The sequence below is a fragment of the Dendrobates tinctorius genome, unplaced genomic scaffold (assembly GCF_039654945.1).
Source record: "Dendrobates tinctorius isolate UK_male_01 unplaced genomic scaffold, ASM3965494v1 ptg000129l, whole genome shotgun sequence".
In the NCBI taxonomy this organism is placed as follows: Eukaryota; Metazoa; Chordata; class Amphibia; order Anura; family Dendrobatidae; genus Dendrobates; species Dendrobates tinctorius.
Window position 1 is genome coordinate 30,197,117 of NW_027361797.1, and position 18,388 is coordinate 30,215,504.

General features: G+C 44.6%; 1 protein-coding gene across 1 annotated transcript in view; it reads right to left on the bottom strand.

Annotated features, from left to right (window-relative positions):
• LOC141047691 (multidrug resistance-associated protein 1-like) overlaps positions 1–18,388 on the bottom strand; it is a 164,572-nt gene that overhangs the window by 86,908 nt on the left and 59,276 nt on the right. The window contains exons 12-13 of the mRNA XM_073542906.1: positions 6,285–6,377; positions 743–946 (exon numbers count right to left, since the gene is read on the bottom strand). Coding sequence (XP_073399007.1) covers positions 743–946; positions 6,285–6,377 — 297 coding nt within the window. The remainder of the gene's footprint in view (positions 1–742; positions 947–6,284; positions 6,378–18,388) is intronic.

Consider the following 18,388-nt stretch of genomic DNA (forward strand, 5'->3'; position numbering starts at 1 on the left):
CGTATATAAATTAGATGAGATTCTCAGCCAGAAAAGTTGAAGAGAGTCTGGAGAGTGTCATGCATTTTTTTTTCCCACCTAGCATCTAAATAACATGTGCATGAAATGCGCTTTTAACATCAGCTTTTACCTACAGTAACTCTCTGTAATTTCAATCCAGTTTTCGAACTAATAAAACAATCTTAAGCACAGATATAGATAGATAGATAGATAGATAGATAGATAGATAATGGTAAGAAATATGTCAGTGAGATACACAATTAGTGCAGTGCGTGTGTAACTTACTGTACATGTATTTAACTAATAAAGAAATAAAATGAAAAAATGGAGTGGGGTCCCCCTTATTTTTAATACCCAGCTAAGGGAAAGCAAGCAGCTGGTGGCTGGTGTTATTATTCTGCGAAGAGGCTACTATTCATGAAGCTTGCCAGGCTATTGATATCAGCCCTTCTCAGCCTATTAATATCAGCCCACAGACGTCTGCATAGCCTTTACTGGTTATTAAAAATAGGGGCCTCCTCCAAAAATTACGTGGGTTCCTCACCTATTATTTAATAACCAGCAAAGGCTAAGCAAAAAGCTGTGGGCTGATATTAATAGGCTGAGAAGGGTGATTCACGCTCGCAGATCTGTGACACTCCTGCAGCACACCCACAGCAAATCAGTGGTAGATACAGCCTTAGATTTTTGTTACAGAAATACATATATACCAGTTTATGAATTATGTCCTTATGATACTTACCCAAAAAGGAGATGCCACAAACACAGCCAGTGCTCCAGAAAGCAACAGAGCGTTCTTCTTTACTGCCTTCAGTTCCATCAGCCTAAAATTTCCAACTTTCTTCATGAAAGCATTTTCCCAGGCATATAGCTTCAGCACCTTTATACCTTGCAGAATCTCAGAGATGAGCTTTATTCGGCCATCCTTCTGCTTCATCTGTTCCTCCTGTGGAATTAAATAAGAATTATTGAGGTATTGGAATATTATTTGCACATTAATATCATATATTTACCTACCAGCTGTATATAAGTTTTACTATAAGAAGTATCTACATCCATGAATAGTATTTTTTTATTCTAACTTCCCTTAAAGGAGTTGTACCAGGTTTCAAAGTTATCCCCTATCCATGAGACAGGAAATAACTTCCTGCTCACTGGAGCTCTGACCACTGGGACCCCCAATGATTCTGAGAACGGGTTTCTGAAGAGCTCGGTGTGAGTGAAGCATTGATCAAGTATGCGCACTGCCGCTCCATTGATTTTGAATGGAAATGCTGAAGACCACCAAAGCACAGCGGAGTGGCTAATCTCCAGTGGTCCTATTGATAATGAAGCTGTATGCACCGCTTAAATATAGCGCACACATCCTCATCAAGTAGGATTTGCATTTGTGAATCCAGGCAAGTAGATCATTGGATGGTGCATACTTTATATTTAGACGTTTTTCCCCACCCCCAGATGAAGCAGGGCGAAACCCAAAGTGGGGTGGAGGGACATGCAGCTACCAGCAGCTGCACATGTAGGACCTGTCACTCATTTTACCTTTTACGTTTGCTTCTTATCCTGTAAGTTAATGTGACTTGCATAAATTATGCTGATTGACAATGACTGACACAACAAGAGTATTATAGCCACCATACATGTAAATATTCAGTGTAAGATCAACTGTATGTCTCATCCTTATTACTTACCGTGTAGAACTACAGTAACTATTTATCTGACATTTGCTGCAGTCAATTCTTCAATAGAACTTGAGTTTTTAAATTGCATTTCATTGCATGTAATAAGTATTTGATCACCTACTAACCAGCAAGAATTCTGGCTCTCACAGACCTTTTATTTTATTTTTATTTTTTTTATTTATTTTTTTTTTTTTTTTAAGAAGCCCTCCTACTCTGCACTCATTACCTGTATTAATTGCACCTGTTTGAACATGTTCCCTGTATAAAAGACGCCTGTCCACACACTCAATCACACTCCAACCTCTCCACCATGGCCAACACCAAAGAGCTGTCTAAGGACATTGTAGGGGGAATGAACTGACTCATGGACCTGTCTGATGGAAAAAGTGAATGTAAAATGTGCAGTGTACAATGCTTAACAGGAACTTGTATATATGTGTGAGGAAACAGCTAGAATTAGTGAGAGATGGTGTAGTATTGAGTTTTGGACACTAGAGGGAGACAGGACAGTGAGAAAAGGACGTAACAGCAGCTGAAGCTAGGAAACGCAGAGTCATGGTGGACGGAGTTACGGGACTGAGAAGGGGAATTCCAGAGAGAAGAATAAAAGGAGGGAGAGTCCAGTCGGGAGGTGGCCCTGACAGGACAGCTGCAGAACAGAGGACGCCTGGGGTACCGGATGGCTGGACACCGAAGAGGTAGTAAGTGTCGCAGCGGACGGACTCGACCGGGTGAAGCTCTGTGGCCGTAGGCCTAAAGGCAGCCACAGTGAAAGAATCTAGATGGCCGTTGCATCAGAGAGGAGAAGGAGGAGGTGACAGGTACCCAGGCCAGTGTGCAGGAGCTGTCGTATTGCTGTGGATGTCGGAGAAGACAGCCAATAAAGAGGACCTGATTGAACGTTCATCTGTTTCTGGCTCCAGTCTGCTTCGCAGCCGAAAGGGACCACCCGCACACGATCCTACAAGTGGCGTAGTCGGCAGGATCATCACTGCCCAACACAGGCGGTGAGGCCACGCTGGAAGATTCAAAGGACGCGAGCTAAGCTGGTTGAAGGTTTTGCTGGAGTAAATTGGAACTTTGAACTGTGACTAAAAACACCCGGATTTGACCAGAAGGAATAACAGTGACTTTGGGGAAAAAACAACAAGATGGAGGCCGTCGGGATGGTGGAGTTTGTCGCCAAAATGGACTAGGGCAGCTAAGCCGGACCCGCCCCTTGGGGGAGCAGTGTACATCAAGTGACAAGCGTCCCTTCCCTCTGAACAATGGAAAATGGGTGGAGGGGCCGCCGAAGGCATCACCCTGGAACGGGAGTGACACTTCTAACCAGGCTGGGTGCGGCTGTCTAGCGCCATTGAGCTCCGGGACATTGATACGATGCAACGCTGCAGCTGCCGGGGCATTGGACATGTGGAGTGGAGATGGCAACGAGAGATCGAGGCCCGTCGGGTTACCTGCGCCTGGGAGTCACTGCCGGTGTACCAGACACTTACCCAAGAAGAAGAACCCCGGACCGAGTTGGAGCTGCCGACGGCTAGACCTGCGAAGCTGAAGGTGGATGCGTGCCCGCCCGCAGCACAGGCCATGCCGAAGAAGCCATTGGAGAAACTGCCGCTGACGCTCCCTGCAGAACCATCGGGTCTGGAGGCTGGTCCTGCCGGATGGCGGGATGAAGAACAGCAACGGACTCCAGACGATAGGACCGGAAGCAGCAGAGGGACGGCGAGACCCTTCTCGCGGGTGGAGGCTGGCGACAATGAGCCCACCCAGCAGGAGGAGGCCGGTGACATCTCAGAAACTCCGGTCGCTCCGGTGCCCCAGTTCCTGGAGGAGCTGCAGAGCAGCCAGAAGGAAGCCACAGCTCCAGGTAAGGTGAGCGTCTCCCTACCATGGCCGGCTCACCGCAGGCAGCCCCCGCCCCATACGAGCGCTAGGCCCAAGGTCCACGATATCGATCCCCAGCCTCCTCACCCAGCTCCGCCCTGTCCTACTTCACCAGCACAAGGGGGTGCCAGGCCTAAGGTCCACGCTCCTGAGCCTCAGCCCCCCCGTCCAGCCTCCCCTCGCCCAGCGTCACCGTCTCCGAATGGATCCGCAGCCTATGCAGGGCCGTCCGACATCCGCGCCATCGACCCCCAGCCTCCCCGCGCGGCTTCTCCCTATCCCGTGTCACAGGTGCGGAGCGGGTCCGTGGCCTATACAGGGCGTCTGTCTTGATCTCCGACATCATTGCCCAGAAGATGTCCAAGGAGCAGGAGATCTGGGCAGTCCTCCATGAGATGGGGGAAACCGCCATGTCTGTCCCCCGAAGCCATGGGCGGCTCGTTTATACCAACGGTGAGCGGGGCTACGGGTTCATCAGAGAGACAGAGACTGGCCACAAAGTCTACCTCAACGCGGCCTCCAAGCATGGGAGGGCCCTGCGGATGGGGAATTAGGTAATCTTTAATAAAGAATACTGTCCCCGCGGCTACTATGCTGTGGCCATGATCGTATATCCTGAAGAGTGCGGGACCCCGTAAATGGGAGGTGGACTCCTGGGTCTCGGACACTAAGGACACTCGTGGCCCAGGGACTGCCAGACATCCCGGGGACTCCACGGCTGTGGAGTTCCCTTTTTGCCAGCGGAGAGCATCGGCCATCAGGAGATGGCCCGGACTACCGTTGATATACACGACTACCAGGACTGCAGTGCGCTGTTGCACAGCGTGGGGACTGTTCCGCGTCCCCTCGGGGTAAGAGACCCCATCTCTTGACACGGCGGGGATGTAATGGGGGGTGCTTCCCGCAAAGGAAGGGGGCGCACCAATGTTTAAAGGATGTTTTGACAATGTTTGAAAATGTTTAGTAAATATTTAGCGGATATAGTGAATAGTTTAAGTGTTGTAAATATTAAACTGGTAAAAACGTTCAAAGTATGATAGAAAAGTTAAAAGGGTCCTAAATGCAGATATGTAGGAAAATGCCTGCCATGATAAAATGTAAAAGAAGGTATACGATGGGTTGTGGCTTGGAACAGACAGCGGTCCACAGATCAGGTCCTCGGTGGAAGATACCCAAAAAGAAGGAGGGGGGAAAACAGTGACATGGTAGGCTCCAGGGTAGCCTCAGTCATTCCGCCCCTAGAACCAAAAACGGTTCTGGAAAGCAAAGGTCCCCGGGGGAGAGCATCCATTGAGGAATCCAGGTGGTCCTGCACCAAACGCAGATGGATCCAGAAGTGTAAGATATGTGGGGGAGAGTACTCATCGAGGAGTCCGGGTGGTCCTACCCCAATAAAAAGGAAAATTGTCAGACAGGCGCAAGCGCCTGCAAGTAGCCATAAGCTACTCGGAGCCTAATCGCTCCCGGGCCTGTCCAGCACCCTGTGTAGAGCTGAAGTGCTCCAGGCTCTGCTCGACAGCCAGCCACACAGACAAAAGAAAGTGGGGAAGTACTAAAAAACTAAGGTTACGGGATTTTCGGGAACGACAATGGTCAAAGGAAGGGAGTAATGTAGGGGGAATGGACCGACTCGTGGACCTGTCTGATGGAAAAAGTGAATGTAAAATGTGCAGTGTACAATGCTTAACGGAAACTTGTATATATGTGTGAAGAAACAGCTAGAATTAATGAGAGACGGTGTAGTACTGAGTTTTGGCCACTAGAGGGAGACACAGGACAGTGAGAAAAGGTCATAACACAACTGAAGCTAGGAAACGCAGAGTCATGGTGGGCGGAGTTACGGGACTGAGAAGGGGAATTCCAGAGAGGAGAATAAAAGGAGGGAGAGTCCCAGGGAGAGACAGACCGTGGGGAGGTGGCCTTGACAGGACAGCTGAAGAAAAGAGGACGCCTGGGGTATCGGACGGCTGGACACCGAAGAGGTAGTAAGTGTCGCAGCGGACGGACGGACTCGACCGGGGGATGCGCTGTGGCCGTGGGCCTAAAGGCAGCCACAGTGAAAGAACCTAGAGGGCTGTCGCATCAGAGAGAAGGAGGTGGTGACAGGTACCCAGGCCAGCGTGCAGGAGCTGTCGTATAGCTGTGGATGTCAGAGAAGACAGCCAATAAAGAGGACCTGATTGAACGTTCATCTGTTTCTGGCTCCAGTCTGTTTCGCAGCCGAAAGGGACCATCTCCCAGTCAGCACATGATCCTACAACATCAAGGACAAAATTGTAGGTGGGAAAACTTGCAGAATCGGAAATGTAAAAAATCCTTTTTTTACCCCACTGTATCACAACACAGCAAGATATCCCAGAGAAGAAAACGGTATACCCCACCAATCTGATACTGATGAACGATCTCATTTATAGGTCATAAATATTGTGTGTCCAGGAAACAACTTTTAAGCGATATCTTTCGTCTGTGTTAATTTAAGAAATGCTCCATCTGTATATGCTAATAAGTAATCTGTCATGTTGACAGACCCATTTAACGCCTGTTCTGCGTCTCTGTACCTACAGCGCACGCATGTTATGTAAGAGTCATGGAGCCACAACCTGTAACTTTTGTGACGCTCCCACTGACATGTTTCACTAAGAGCATTATATAGAAACTTTCCCAAGTTTACTGTCAGCTACTTCCAGTTAGTCAAACAAGGTGTCTCAAACGTACCTGAAATTTTTTTATCAATACTCCAAATACGGTCATAAAAGGAAGGTTTAAAATAAATACTCCAACTCCTGCAAGGACAGCGATACCGAGCGTCTGGAAGGAAGACATTTACAATTAGTGCTAAGGACTGAAAGAAAACATCGCAAAAGTAGTAATCCCTTCTCTTCATGTAATGCTTCATCAACATATATGAAAGTCTCTTTACAGATAACTTCTCTTCACACACACTGTTTCTTAACCCAAGCAGAGCTGTACCTTGCTCATGCAGTGAGTTGGGGGCAGGGAATGAGTCCGGTGCTGTAGCTCTCTCACTTCTATCTTGAGGCAATAAAGATGCTCCTGGCTGTTCTGACTGCTTGTATGGTTACAGCAATCGCTTCCCAGGAAAAACTGGTCTATACAGCTTGTCTGATTTCAGTCTGACAGGAGACTGTCTAACGCACACCTTCCTCTTGGATGTCCAGGACACACTAATAACTTTCCCAATATCCCCTGGGCTAATCACTCCCTGTCTGCTATAACCATTTTAAGGCTACTTTCACACTTGCGTTTTTTTGCTACGCGTTTTTTGCGCACACAAACGCATGAAAAAAAGCATCATGCGTTTGTGTGCGTTTTTTTGCAGGTTTTGGTGCTTTTTTTAAAAAAAAAAAGCATGCTTTTTTTGCGCATACGTGCGCATTACAACGCGCACCCATAGACTTTAACCCCTTCCTGACATCCGACGTACTATCCCGTCGGTACCCGGGCCCGTATGACCGTGGACGGGATAGTACGTCTACCGCGATCAGCGGCGCCCTCGTGGTGAGCGCCGCTGATCGCGGCCGGGTGTCAGCTGATTATCACAGCTGACACCAGGCACAATGTGTCAGGGGCGGTCACGGACCGCCCCCGACACGTTAACCCCTTGCACACCGCGATCAAACACGATCGCGGTGTACCGGGGGTTAAAGAGAAGCATCGGCAGGGAGGGGCCTCCCTCCGTGCTTCCCTGAGCCCCCCACGGCAGCGCAATGTGCAGCGCTGCTGCTGGGGGCTCCTTTCCTCCAGGCCCCCGAATCCAAGATGGCGACGGGGGCCTGAGGAAGCTGGCTTCCTCAGTGCCTGCAAAGCGCAGGCATGAGGAAGCCTTCTGCAGTGCCTGTGTCAGATCGCTGATCTGTCACAGTGATCTGTGATGTGACAGATCAGCGATCTGTCACAGGACAGTGATGTCCCACCTGGGACTATTTAATAAAGTAAAAAAAAAAATAAAAAAAAGGTGTAAAAATAATTTAAAAACAAAATTGCCAAATATATTAGAAAAAAAAAAAAAATATTCCCCCTATAAATCCATTTTTTGGAAATAATAATAAAAAAAAAAATAATAATAAAAGTACACATATTAGGTATCGCCGCGTCCGTAACGACCCGCCCTATAAAACTGTCCCATTAGTTAACCCCTTTAGCGAACCCCTTAAAAAATAAAAATAAAAAACAAAGCAAAAAATAATGATTTATTATCATACCGCCAAACAAAAAGTGTAATAACGCGCGATCAAAAAGACGCATAGAAATATCCATGGTACCGCTGAAAATGTCATCTTGTCCCGCAAAAAACGAGCCGCCACACAGCATCATCAGCGAAAAAATAAAAAAGTTATAGCTCGCTGAATAAAGCGATGCAAAAATAATTATTTTTTATATAAAATAGTTTTCATTGCATAAAACCGACAAAAACATAAAAAAAGACCTAAATGAGGTATCGCTGTAACCGTACTGACGTGAAGAATAAAACCTCTTTATCAATTTTACCGCACGCGGAACGGTGTAAACGCACCCCCCCCAAAAGAAATTCATGAAACGCTGGTTTTTGTTCATTCTGCGTCCCAAAAATCGGAATAAAAAGTGATCAAAAAATTCCACGTGCCCGAAAATGGTACCAATAAAAACATCAACTCGTCCCGCAAAAAATAAGACCTCACATGACTCGGTGGGTCAAAATACGGAAAAATTATAGCTCTCAATATGTGGTGATGCAAAAACTATTTTTACAATAAAAAAGCGTCTTTTAGCGTGCGACAGCCGCCAAACATAAAAACCGCCATAAATAGTAAATCAAACCCCCCGTTATCACCCCCTTAGTTAGGGAAAAATAATAAAATAAAAAAAATGTATTTATTTCCATTTTTCCATTAGGGTTAGGGTTAGGGCTAGGGGTGTGTTGGGGTAGGGTTAGGGTAGGGCTAGGGCTAGGGTTCGGGCTAGGGTTAGGGCTAGGGTTAGGGCTAGGGTTAGGGCTAGGGTTAGGGCTAGGGTTAGGGCTAGGGCTAGGGTTCGGGTTGGAGTTAGAATTGAGGGTTTCCACTGTTTGGGCACATCAGGGGCTCTCCAAATGCAACATGGCGTCTGATCTCAATTCCAGCCAATTCTGAGTTGAAAAAGTCAAATGGTGCTCCTTCCCTTCCAAGCTCTGCTATGCGCCCAAACAGTGTTTAACCCCCACATGTAGGGTATCAGCCTACTCAGGACAAATTGCAAAACGATTTTTGGGGTCCAATTTCTCCTGTTACCCTTAGGAAAATAAAAAATTGGGGGCAAAAATATCATTTTTGTGGAAAAAAATGATTTTTTTATTTTCACGTCCGAGTGTTATAAACTTCTGTGAAGCACTTGGGGGTTCAAAGTGCTCACCACACATCTAGATAAGTTCCGTGGGGGGTCTAGTGTCCAAAATGGGGTCACTTGTGGGGAGTTTCAATAGTTTAGGTACATCAGGGGCTCTCCAAACGCACATGACACCCGCAGACCATTCCATCAAAGTCTGCATTCCAAAACGTCACTGCTTCCCTTCCGAGCCCCGACGTGTGTCCATACAGTAGTTTTCTCCCACATATGGGGTGTCAGCGTACTCAGGACAAATTGGACAACAACTTTTGGGGTTCAATTTCTCCGGTTACCCTTGGGAAAATAAAAAAAATTGGGGACTAATTGATCATGTTTGTGGAAAAAATACGATTTTTTTATTTTCATGCCCTGGCATTATAAACTTCTGTGAAGCCCTTGGGGGTTCAAAGTGCTCACCACACATCTAGATAAGTTCCTTAGGGGGTCTAGTTTCCAAAATGGTGTCATTTGTGGGGGGGTTCCACTGTTTTGGTACATCAGGAGTTTTCCAAACGCGACATGGTGTCCGATCTCAATTCCAGCCAAAAACGTCAAATGGCGCTGCTTCCCTTCCGAGCTCTGCCATGCGCCCAAATAGTGGTTTACCCCCACATGTGGGGTATCAGCGTACTCAGGACAAATTGCACAATAACTTTTACGGTCCTGTTACCCTTGGAAAAATAAGAATTGAGGGTGAAAAGATCATTTTTGTGGAAAAAATATGATTTTTTAATTGTATGGCTTTATGTTATAAACTTCTGTGAAGCCCATGGGGGTTCAAAGTTCTCACCACACATCTAGATAAGTTCCTTAGGGGGTCTAGTTTCCAAAATGGTGTCATTTGTGGGGGGTTTCCACTGTTTTGGTACATCAGGGGTTTTCCAAACGCGACATGGTGTCCGATCTCAATTCCAGCCAAAAACGTCAAATGGCGCTGCTTCCCTTCCGAGCTCTGCCATGCGCCCAAATAGTGGTTTACCCCCACATGTGGGGTATCAGCGTACTCCGGACAAATTGCACAATAACTTTTAGGGTCCTGTTACCCTTGGGAAAATAAAAATTGGGGTGAAAAGATCATTTTTGTGGAAAAAATATGATTTTTTAATTGTATGGCTTTATGTTATAAACTTCTGTAAAGCCCTTGTGGGTTCAAAGTTCTCACCACATATCTAGATAAGTTCCTTAGGGGGTCTAGTTTCCAAAATGGGGTCACTTGTAGGGGGTTTCCTCTGTTTAGGTACATCAGGGACTCTCCAAACGTGACATGGCGTCCAATCTGAATTCCAGCCAATTTTGCATTGAAAAAGTCAAACGGCGCTCCTTCCATTCTGAGCTCTGCCATGTGCCGAAACAGTCGTTCCCCCCCACATATCAGGTATCTGCGTACTCAGGACAAATTGCACAATAACTTTTGCAGTTCAATTTCTCCTGTTACCCTTGGTAAAATAAAAAAAATTGAACCTGAAGTATTTTTTTTATGAAAAAAAGTTAGATGTTCATTTTTTTTTTTAAATATTCAAAAAAATTCCTGTGACGCACCTAAAGGGTTAATAAACTTCTTGAATGTGGTTTTGAGCACCTTAAGGGGTGCAGTTTTTAGAATGGTGTCACTTTTGGGTATTTTCTATCATATAGACCCCTCAAAGTGGCTTCAAATGTGATGTGGTCCTAAAAATAAAATGGTGTTGTAAAAATGAGAAATCGCTGGTCAACTTTTAACCCTTATAACTTCCTAACAAAAAAAAATTTTGGTTCCAAAATTGTGCTGATGTAAAGTAAACATGTGGGAAATGTTAGTTTTCAAGTTTTTTGTGTGCCGTATCTCTGTGATTTAAGGGCAAAAAAAATTCAAAGTTGGAAAATTGCGAAATTTTCAAAATTTTCGCCAAATTTCCGTTTTTCTCACAAATAAACGCAAGTTATTTGAATGAAATTTTACCACTAACATGAAGTACAATATGTCACGAGAAAACAATGTCAGAATCACCGGGATCCATGGAAGCGTTCCAGAGTTATGACCTCATAAAGGTAAAGTGGTCAGAATTGTAAAAATTGGCCCGGTCATGAACGTGCAAACCACCCTTGGGGGTGAAGGGGTTAATGGGTGTTTTGCTGTAAAAAAAAAACGCATTGCGTGCGCATGCGTTTTTTTGGGGCAAGTCGGACGCACAAAAAATGCAACAGGATGCATTTTGTGCACCCGAGCGCACACTACAAAAAAACGCATGCGCATACAAACGCGTACAAACGCATGTGTATGCGCACTAGGGTGACCGGATCTCATATGGGGGGGAAAAAATGTCAGAATCTTGTTCGTCTGGACCCCACAAAACGATTCCCCTTTCCAGATATTGAGATAGCCAAAATTTGAGCTCGATCAAACGACGTTAACCCGTGCCGCTCGTCGCTCAAAGTTTGAAAAAATCCAAATTGAGGTATTTTAAGATTTAGGTATTTTGCATAGTCTGTTAGACTATAAAGAATGTGACAACAACATTGCAGAAATAGCCCTGACCAAATTTTCGAACCATTTGTGGTATTTGAATGCAGAGTTGGTGGGATTATCGTTTTTTGATCCCACCATTACAGACAATGAAAAGTTGTTAATGGTTAATAAATTGCTCAGTAGCACAGATGAACCATCAGAGCACGCTAACCTACATGAGTTGATAATTTTACATAGTTATCTAATCTATTCTAGAGCTTTTGTTAAAGTAGTTTTTGAAACGTCAGAATATAATGCTCGGCATTTGCTTACAACTTGCAGGACATATTGCTTTTGTTCTTCATCTTTTGTCAGAAGGTCGTTAAAGTCGGTTACTTCCTACCTCTTTTAATTTTTCTTTCCTAACTTTTGGATTTACAACCCTAGCGTGCTCTGATGGTTCATCTGTGCTACTGAGCAATTTATTAGCCATTAACAACTTTTCATTGTCTGTAATGGTGGGATCAAAAAACGATAATCCCACCAACTCTGCATTCAAATACCACAAATGGTTCGAAAATTTGGTCAGGGCTATTTCTGCAATGTTGTTGTCACATTCTTTATAGTCTAACAGACTATGCAAAATACCTAAATCTTAAAATACCTCAATTTGGATTTTTTCAAACTTTGAGCGACGAGCGGCACGGGTTAACGTCGTTTGATCGAGCTCAAATTTTGGCTATCTCAATATCTGGAAAGGGGAATCGTTTTGTGGGGTGCAGACGGACAAAATTCCAACATCGATTTTTTGCGGTCACCCTAATGCGCACATATGCGCACCCATGTTAAAGTACAGGGAAAAAACGCATGCTTTTTTTGGGCTAAAAAAACGCAAAAAACGCAAGTGTGAAACCAGCCTAACCCCTATAGTTGCTACTTGCTGGGTGATTCTAAATCAACAGTGCAGCTTCCATCTGTCAAACGACCTCACCAAACACGAGCACAGAATGATCAGTAAAAGATAGTTCAGTGCATAGAAAATATAATTATTCTCGACAGCACATGCCTTGTTTACACAGGATGATGTGCTGTCTAGAACATTGATTTTTAAGTAAACTTAAATTGTCATTTATCGAGTGAAATGACCGACTGATTTGCTCGTTCTGCAGCATCGCCAATTGTCAGGAAATGAGCATTCCTATGAATACTCGTCTGTAATAATAAATGCATCCCATGATTGTTTATATATCTTCCCTATCACATTTAAATAATGGCAGGATCTGGGTTCACTTCACTTTTATTCACTGAGAAAAACTTTAGGGTGACAAATTGCTTTAAACTGCTAGAAACTGTGGGTCTGAGCTACGGACTATTTATGTCCACTGACCCTGGACACAATAAAAGGGTCGTTCCAAGTTTGGAAGTTATTCCCCTATCCACAAGATAGTGGATAAATTCCCGATTGCTGGGGGTCCGACTGCTGGGACCCCCACTGATCCCAGGAATGGAACTCTGAAGAAACCCACCTAAATGGAGCAGAGGTCGAGCATAATGCACCTAGGCTCCATCCATTGGTCAGATCCCCAGAGATTGAAACTTATCCCATATCTTGTGGTTAGTCAATTTCCAAACTCGGTACCACACCTTTAAAGGAGATTTGAGCTTATTAATGAGCTTGAAATTATGTGGAATGATAACTCGGAAACTTTTCCCTTTCTTGTACCACCATGCTTCTCTATTCTACACCTTGCGTATGTTTTCCCACTAAAAAGTCTGCCACCCCAACTAAGTGTATAGTCTGTAAAGAACACTAGGGTGCACCAGAGGCGGTACCTAACAGCAATATCCAGACACCGTAGCATTTTTTTTCTAAATACGGTAAGTAAAAAAAAATTATAAATATATTGGCAGAAAAGTTTAAATCAGGTTGTGAATACAAAATTTCACTGCACAACATTCTTCTATTCCAAACCCAACAGGCACCTACCAGTAGCGTAGCTACCGGGGGGGGCAGAGGGGGCTGTGGCCCCAGGCCCCGCCCTCTCAGGGGGCCCACCCGGCGCTACGCTACAGATGCACTTTGCGGCAGAGCAGGGAGAGTCTGGCCGCTATGGGCCCCTGAGCAGGCAGGGGGGCCCGGTGCCAGCAGTGGGCCCCCCGCCCATCATCGCAGGGTAAGCGGTGTCGGCTACATGCCGACACAACTGACCACATTGATGACAGAAGGAGTAAGCGCTCCATCTCTCATCATCCCCCTGTCAGCGTCTGATGTCACCGACGCCGACACTGACAGGGGGCTCAATGACATCAGTACCCGGCGCCTGCAGTCGGAGATGAGCGGGATCAGCGCAGGAACCAGGAGGAAGAGAGGTGAGTATTTAATTTATGGGGGAGTGGTGCATTATCCTACAGAGGGTGGCTATGGGGGTGCATATGCATAGGGTAGCTATGGGGGTGCATATACAGAGGATGGCTATGGGGGTGCAATACAGAGGGTGGTTATGGGGGTGCATATACAGAGGATTGCTATGGGGGTGCATATGCATAGGGTAGCTATGGGGGGTGCATATACAGAGGGTGGCTATGGGGGTGCATATACAGAGGGTGGCTATGGGGGTGCATATACAGAGGGTGACTATGAGGGTGCATATACAGAGGGTGGCTATGGGGTTGCATATACTACAGAGGGTGGATATGGGGGTGCATATACTACAGAGGGTGGCTATGGGGTACATTATACTACAGAGGGTGGCTATGGGGGTGCATTACATTATAGAGGCTGCCTATGGGGGTGCATTACACTACAGAGGCTGTCTATGGGGAGTACATTACACTATAGAGGCTGCCTACAGGGGTGCATTACAATACAGAGGCTGCCTATGTGTAATTCATTATACTATAGAGTCTGCCTATGGGGAGTGCATTATGTACAGTATAGAGTCTGCCTATGGGGAGTGCATTATACAATATAGAGTAAAAAAAAAAAAAGCATTATTACGTTCTAGGGGACAAAATGTGGGCACTGTTTTCTAGGGCACTTGCACCCGGCCTCTTAGTATTTTCTAGAGGGTTGCTTTAAAATTTAGAGGTCACACAGGGCCACACAGCAGGTGCATTAATAGGGTCACATACGACAGCAGCGGATCAGCATTGGGGCATCAGCAGGATGAGGAGAAACATGTCTTTGTTGTATTCTCTGTAGCAGAGTCCTGGCTGGAGAAGTTGTCATGTTGGTCTGGGCCAGATGGAAAAGACGTGAAAAGTGAACGGTTCCTTCAGAAAGAACGTCAGCGGTAGGTTATCATCTGTAGCTGTGCTGTGCTCTCTTAGGCCGGGGTCACACTTACCGACGCAAAACACGGTCAGTATTTTACATGCGTAATACGGATGAATGACCCCTAAACAGTGCTCCGTATGTCATCCGTAATCAAGGTGTGGTCGCGTATTTTGCGCATCTAAGCATACGTATGGCGAGATTTTCTCGCCGCCTTGCAAAGTGGACATATAATGGAGCCCTATGACAGGGTTTATAACAGAAACGAAAGAATAGATATAGACACACAGAAAATATATATATATATATATATATATATATATATATATATATGCATTCTATGTGTATATATCTATTCTTTCGTTTCTTTATTAAACCTGTCAGTGTGAGTTTACTGTATAGCGCACTGAATTGCCGGCTTTGCTAAAAGACACCGGGTGCGTATTTCTCGCAAGTCACACGTGTGGTCCGTGTGTAATCCATATTTTTAGCGCACCCATAGACTTGCATTGGCGTACTACGGGCGTAGTACGCTGACAATCGCAGCATGCTGCGATTGGCACGGACCGTAGGATACTGAGGAGAAATATACGGCTGGTGCAAGGGACCCCATAGAGAATCATTGGTCCGTGTCTAATGCGTGCTTTTAGCGCCTCTCACTCGGCCGTATTCCTCGCCAGTGTGACCCCGGCCTTACACAGTATGTTCTGTAGGACTGGTATCTACCACTGACCATATGGTGGTAATATCAATGTTGGTCTTTATATAGCAATTATTTTCAGTTCTCCTCCACTATTAACCCCTTCACCCCCAAGGGTGGTTTGCACATTCATGACCGGGCCAATTTTTACAATTCTGACCACTGTACCTTTATGAGGTCATAACTCTGGAACGCTTCCATGGATCCCGGTGATTCTGACATTGTTTTCTCGTGACATATTGTACTTCATGTTAGTGGTAAAATTTCATTCAAATAACTTGCGTTTATTTGTGAGAAAAACGGAAATTTGGCGAAAATTTTGAAAATTTCGCAATTTTCCAACTTTGAATTTTTTTGCCCTTAAATCACAGAGATACGGCACACAAAAAACTTGATAACTAACATTTCCCACATGTTTACTTTACATCAGCACAATTTTGGAACCAAAATTTTTTTTTGTTAGGAAGTTATAAGGGTTAAAAGTTGACCAGCGATTTCTCATTTTTACAACACCATTTTATTTTTAGGACCACATCACATTTGAAGCCACTTTGAGGGGTCTATATGATAGAAAATACCCAAAAGTGACACCATTCTAAAAGCTGCACCCCTTAAGGTGCTCAAAACCACATTCAAGAAGTTTATTAACCCTTTAGGTGCGTCACAGGAATTTTTTTGAATATTTAAAAAAAAAAATGAACATCTAACTTTTTTTCAGAAAAAAAATACTTCAGGTTCAATTTTTTTTATTTTACCAAGGGTAACAGGAGAAATTGAACTGCAAAAGTTATTGTGCAATTTGTCCTGAGTACGCAGATACCTGATATGTGGGGGGGAACGACTGTTTCGGCGCATGGCAGAGCTCAGAATGGAAGGAGCACCGTTTGACTTTTTCAATGCAAAATTGGCTGGAATTCAGATTGGACGCCATGTCACGTTTGGAGAGTCCCTGATGTACCTAAACAGAGGAAACCCCCTACAAGTGACCCCATTTTGGAAACTAGACCCCCCAAGGAACTTATCTAGATATGTGGTGAGAACTTTGAACCTACAAGGGCTTTACAGAAGTTTATAACATAAAGCCATACAATTAAAAAATCATATTTTTTCCACAAAAATGATCTTTTAACCCTCAATTCTTATTTTTCCAAGGGTAACAGGACCCTAAAAGTTATTGTGCAATTTGTCCTGAGTACGCTGATACCCCACATGTGGGGGTAAACCACTATTTGGGCGCATGGCAGAGCTCGGAAGGGAAGCAGCGCCATTTGACGTTTTTGGCTGGAATTGAGATCGGACACCATGTCGCGTTTGGAAAACTCCTGATGTACCAAAACAGTGGAAACCCCCCACAAATGACACCATTTTGGAAACTAGACCCCCTAAGGAACTTATCTAAATGTGTGGTGAGCACTTTGACCCCCCCAGTGCTTCACAGAAGTTTACAACGCCCGGGCGTGAAAATAAAAAATTCGTATTTTTTCCACAAACATGATCTTTTAGTCACCATTTTTTTTATTTTCCCAAGGGTACCAGGAGAAATTGGACCCCAAAAGTTGTTGTCCAATTTGTCCTGAGTATGCTGATACCCCATATGTGGGATAAAACTACTGTATGGACACACGTCAGGGCTCGGAAGGGAAGTAGTGATGTTTTGGAATGCAGACTTTGATGGAATGGTCTGCGGGTGTCATGTTGCCTTTGGAGAGCCCCTGATGTACCTAAACTATTGAAACTCCCCACAAGTGACCCCATTTTGGACACTAGACCCCCCACGGAACTTATCTAGATGTGTGGTGAGCACTTTGAACCCCCAAGTGCTTCAAAGAAGTTTATAACACTCGGACATGAAAATAAAAAAAATCATTTTTTTCCACAAAAATGATATTTTTGCCCCCAATTTTTTATTTTCCTAAGGGTAACAGGAGAAATTGGACCACAAAAATTGTTTTGCAATTTGTCCTGAGTAGGCTGATACCCTACATGTGGGGGTAAAACACTGTTTGGGCGCATAGCAGAGCTTGGAAGGGAAGGAGCACCATTTGACTTTTTCAACTCAGAATTGGCTGGAATTGAGATCAGACGCCATGATGCATTTGGAGAGCCCCTGATGTGCCCAAACAGTGGAAACCCCCAATTCTAACTCCAACCCGAACCCCAACACGCCCCTAACCCTAGCCCTAGCCCTAGCCCTAACCCTAGCCCTAACCCTACCCCAACACACCCCTAGCCCTAACCCTAATGGAAAAATGGAAATAAATACATTTTTTTTATTTTATTATTTTTCCCTAACTAAGGGGGTGATAACGGGGGGTTTGATTTACCATTTATGGCGGTTTTTATGTTTGGCGGCTGTCGCACGCTAAAAGACGCTTTTTATTGTAAAAATAGTTTTTGCATCACCACATATTGAGAGCTATAATTTTTCCGTATTTTGACCCACCGAGTCATGTGAGGTCTTATTTTTTGCGGGACGAGTTGATGTTTTTATTGGTACCATTTTCGGGCACGTGGAATTTTTTGATCACTTTTTATTCCGATTTTTGGGACGCAGAATGAACAAAAACCAGCGTTTCATGAATTTCTTTTGGGGGGGTGCGTTTACACCGTTCCGCGTGCGGTAAAATTGATAAAGAGGTTTTATTCTTCACATCAGTACGGTTACAGCGATACCTCATTTAGGTCGTTTTTTTATGTTTTTGTCGGTTTTATGCAATGAAAACTATTTTATATAAAAAATAATTATTTTTGCATCGCTTTATTCAGCGAGCTATAACTTTTTTATTTTTTCGCTGATGATGCTGTGTGGCGGCTTGTTTTTTGCGGGACAAGATGACGTTTTCAGCAGTACCATGGATATTTATATGCGTCTTTTTGATCGCGCGTTATTACACTTTTTGTTTGGCGGTATGATAAATCATTTTTTGCTTCGTTTTTTATTTTTATTTTTTAAGGGGTTCGCTAAAGGGGTTAACTAATGGGACAGTTTTATAGGGCGGGTCGTTACGGACGCGGCGATACCTAATATGTGTACTTTTATTGTTTGTTTTTTTTATTAT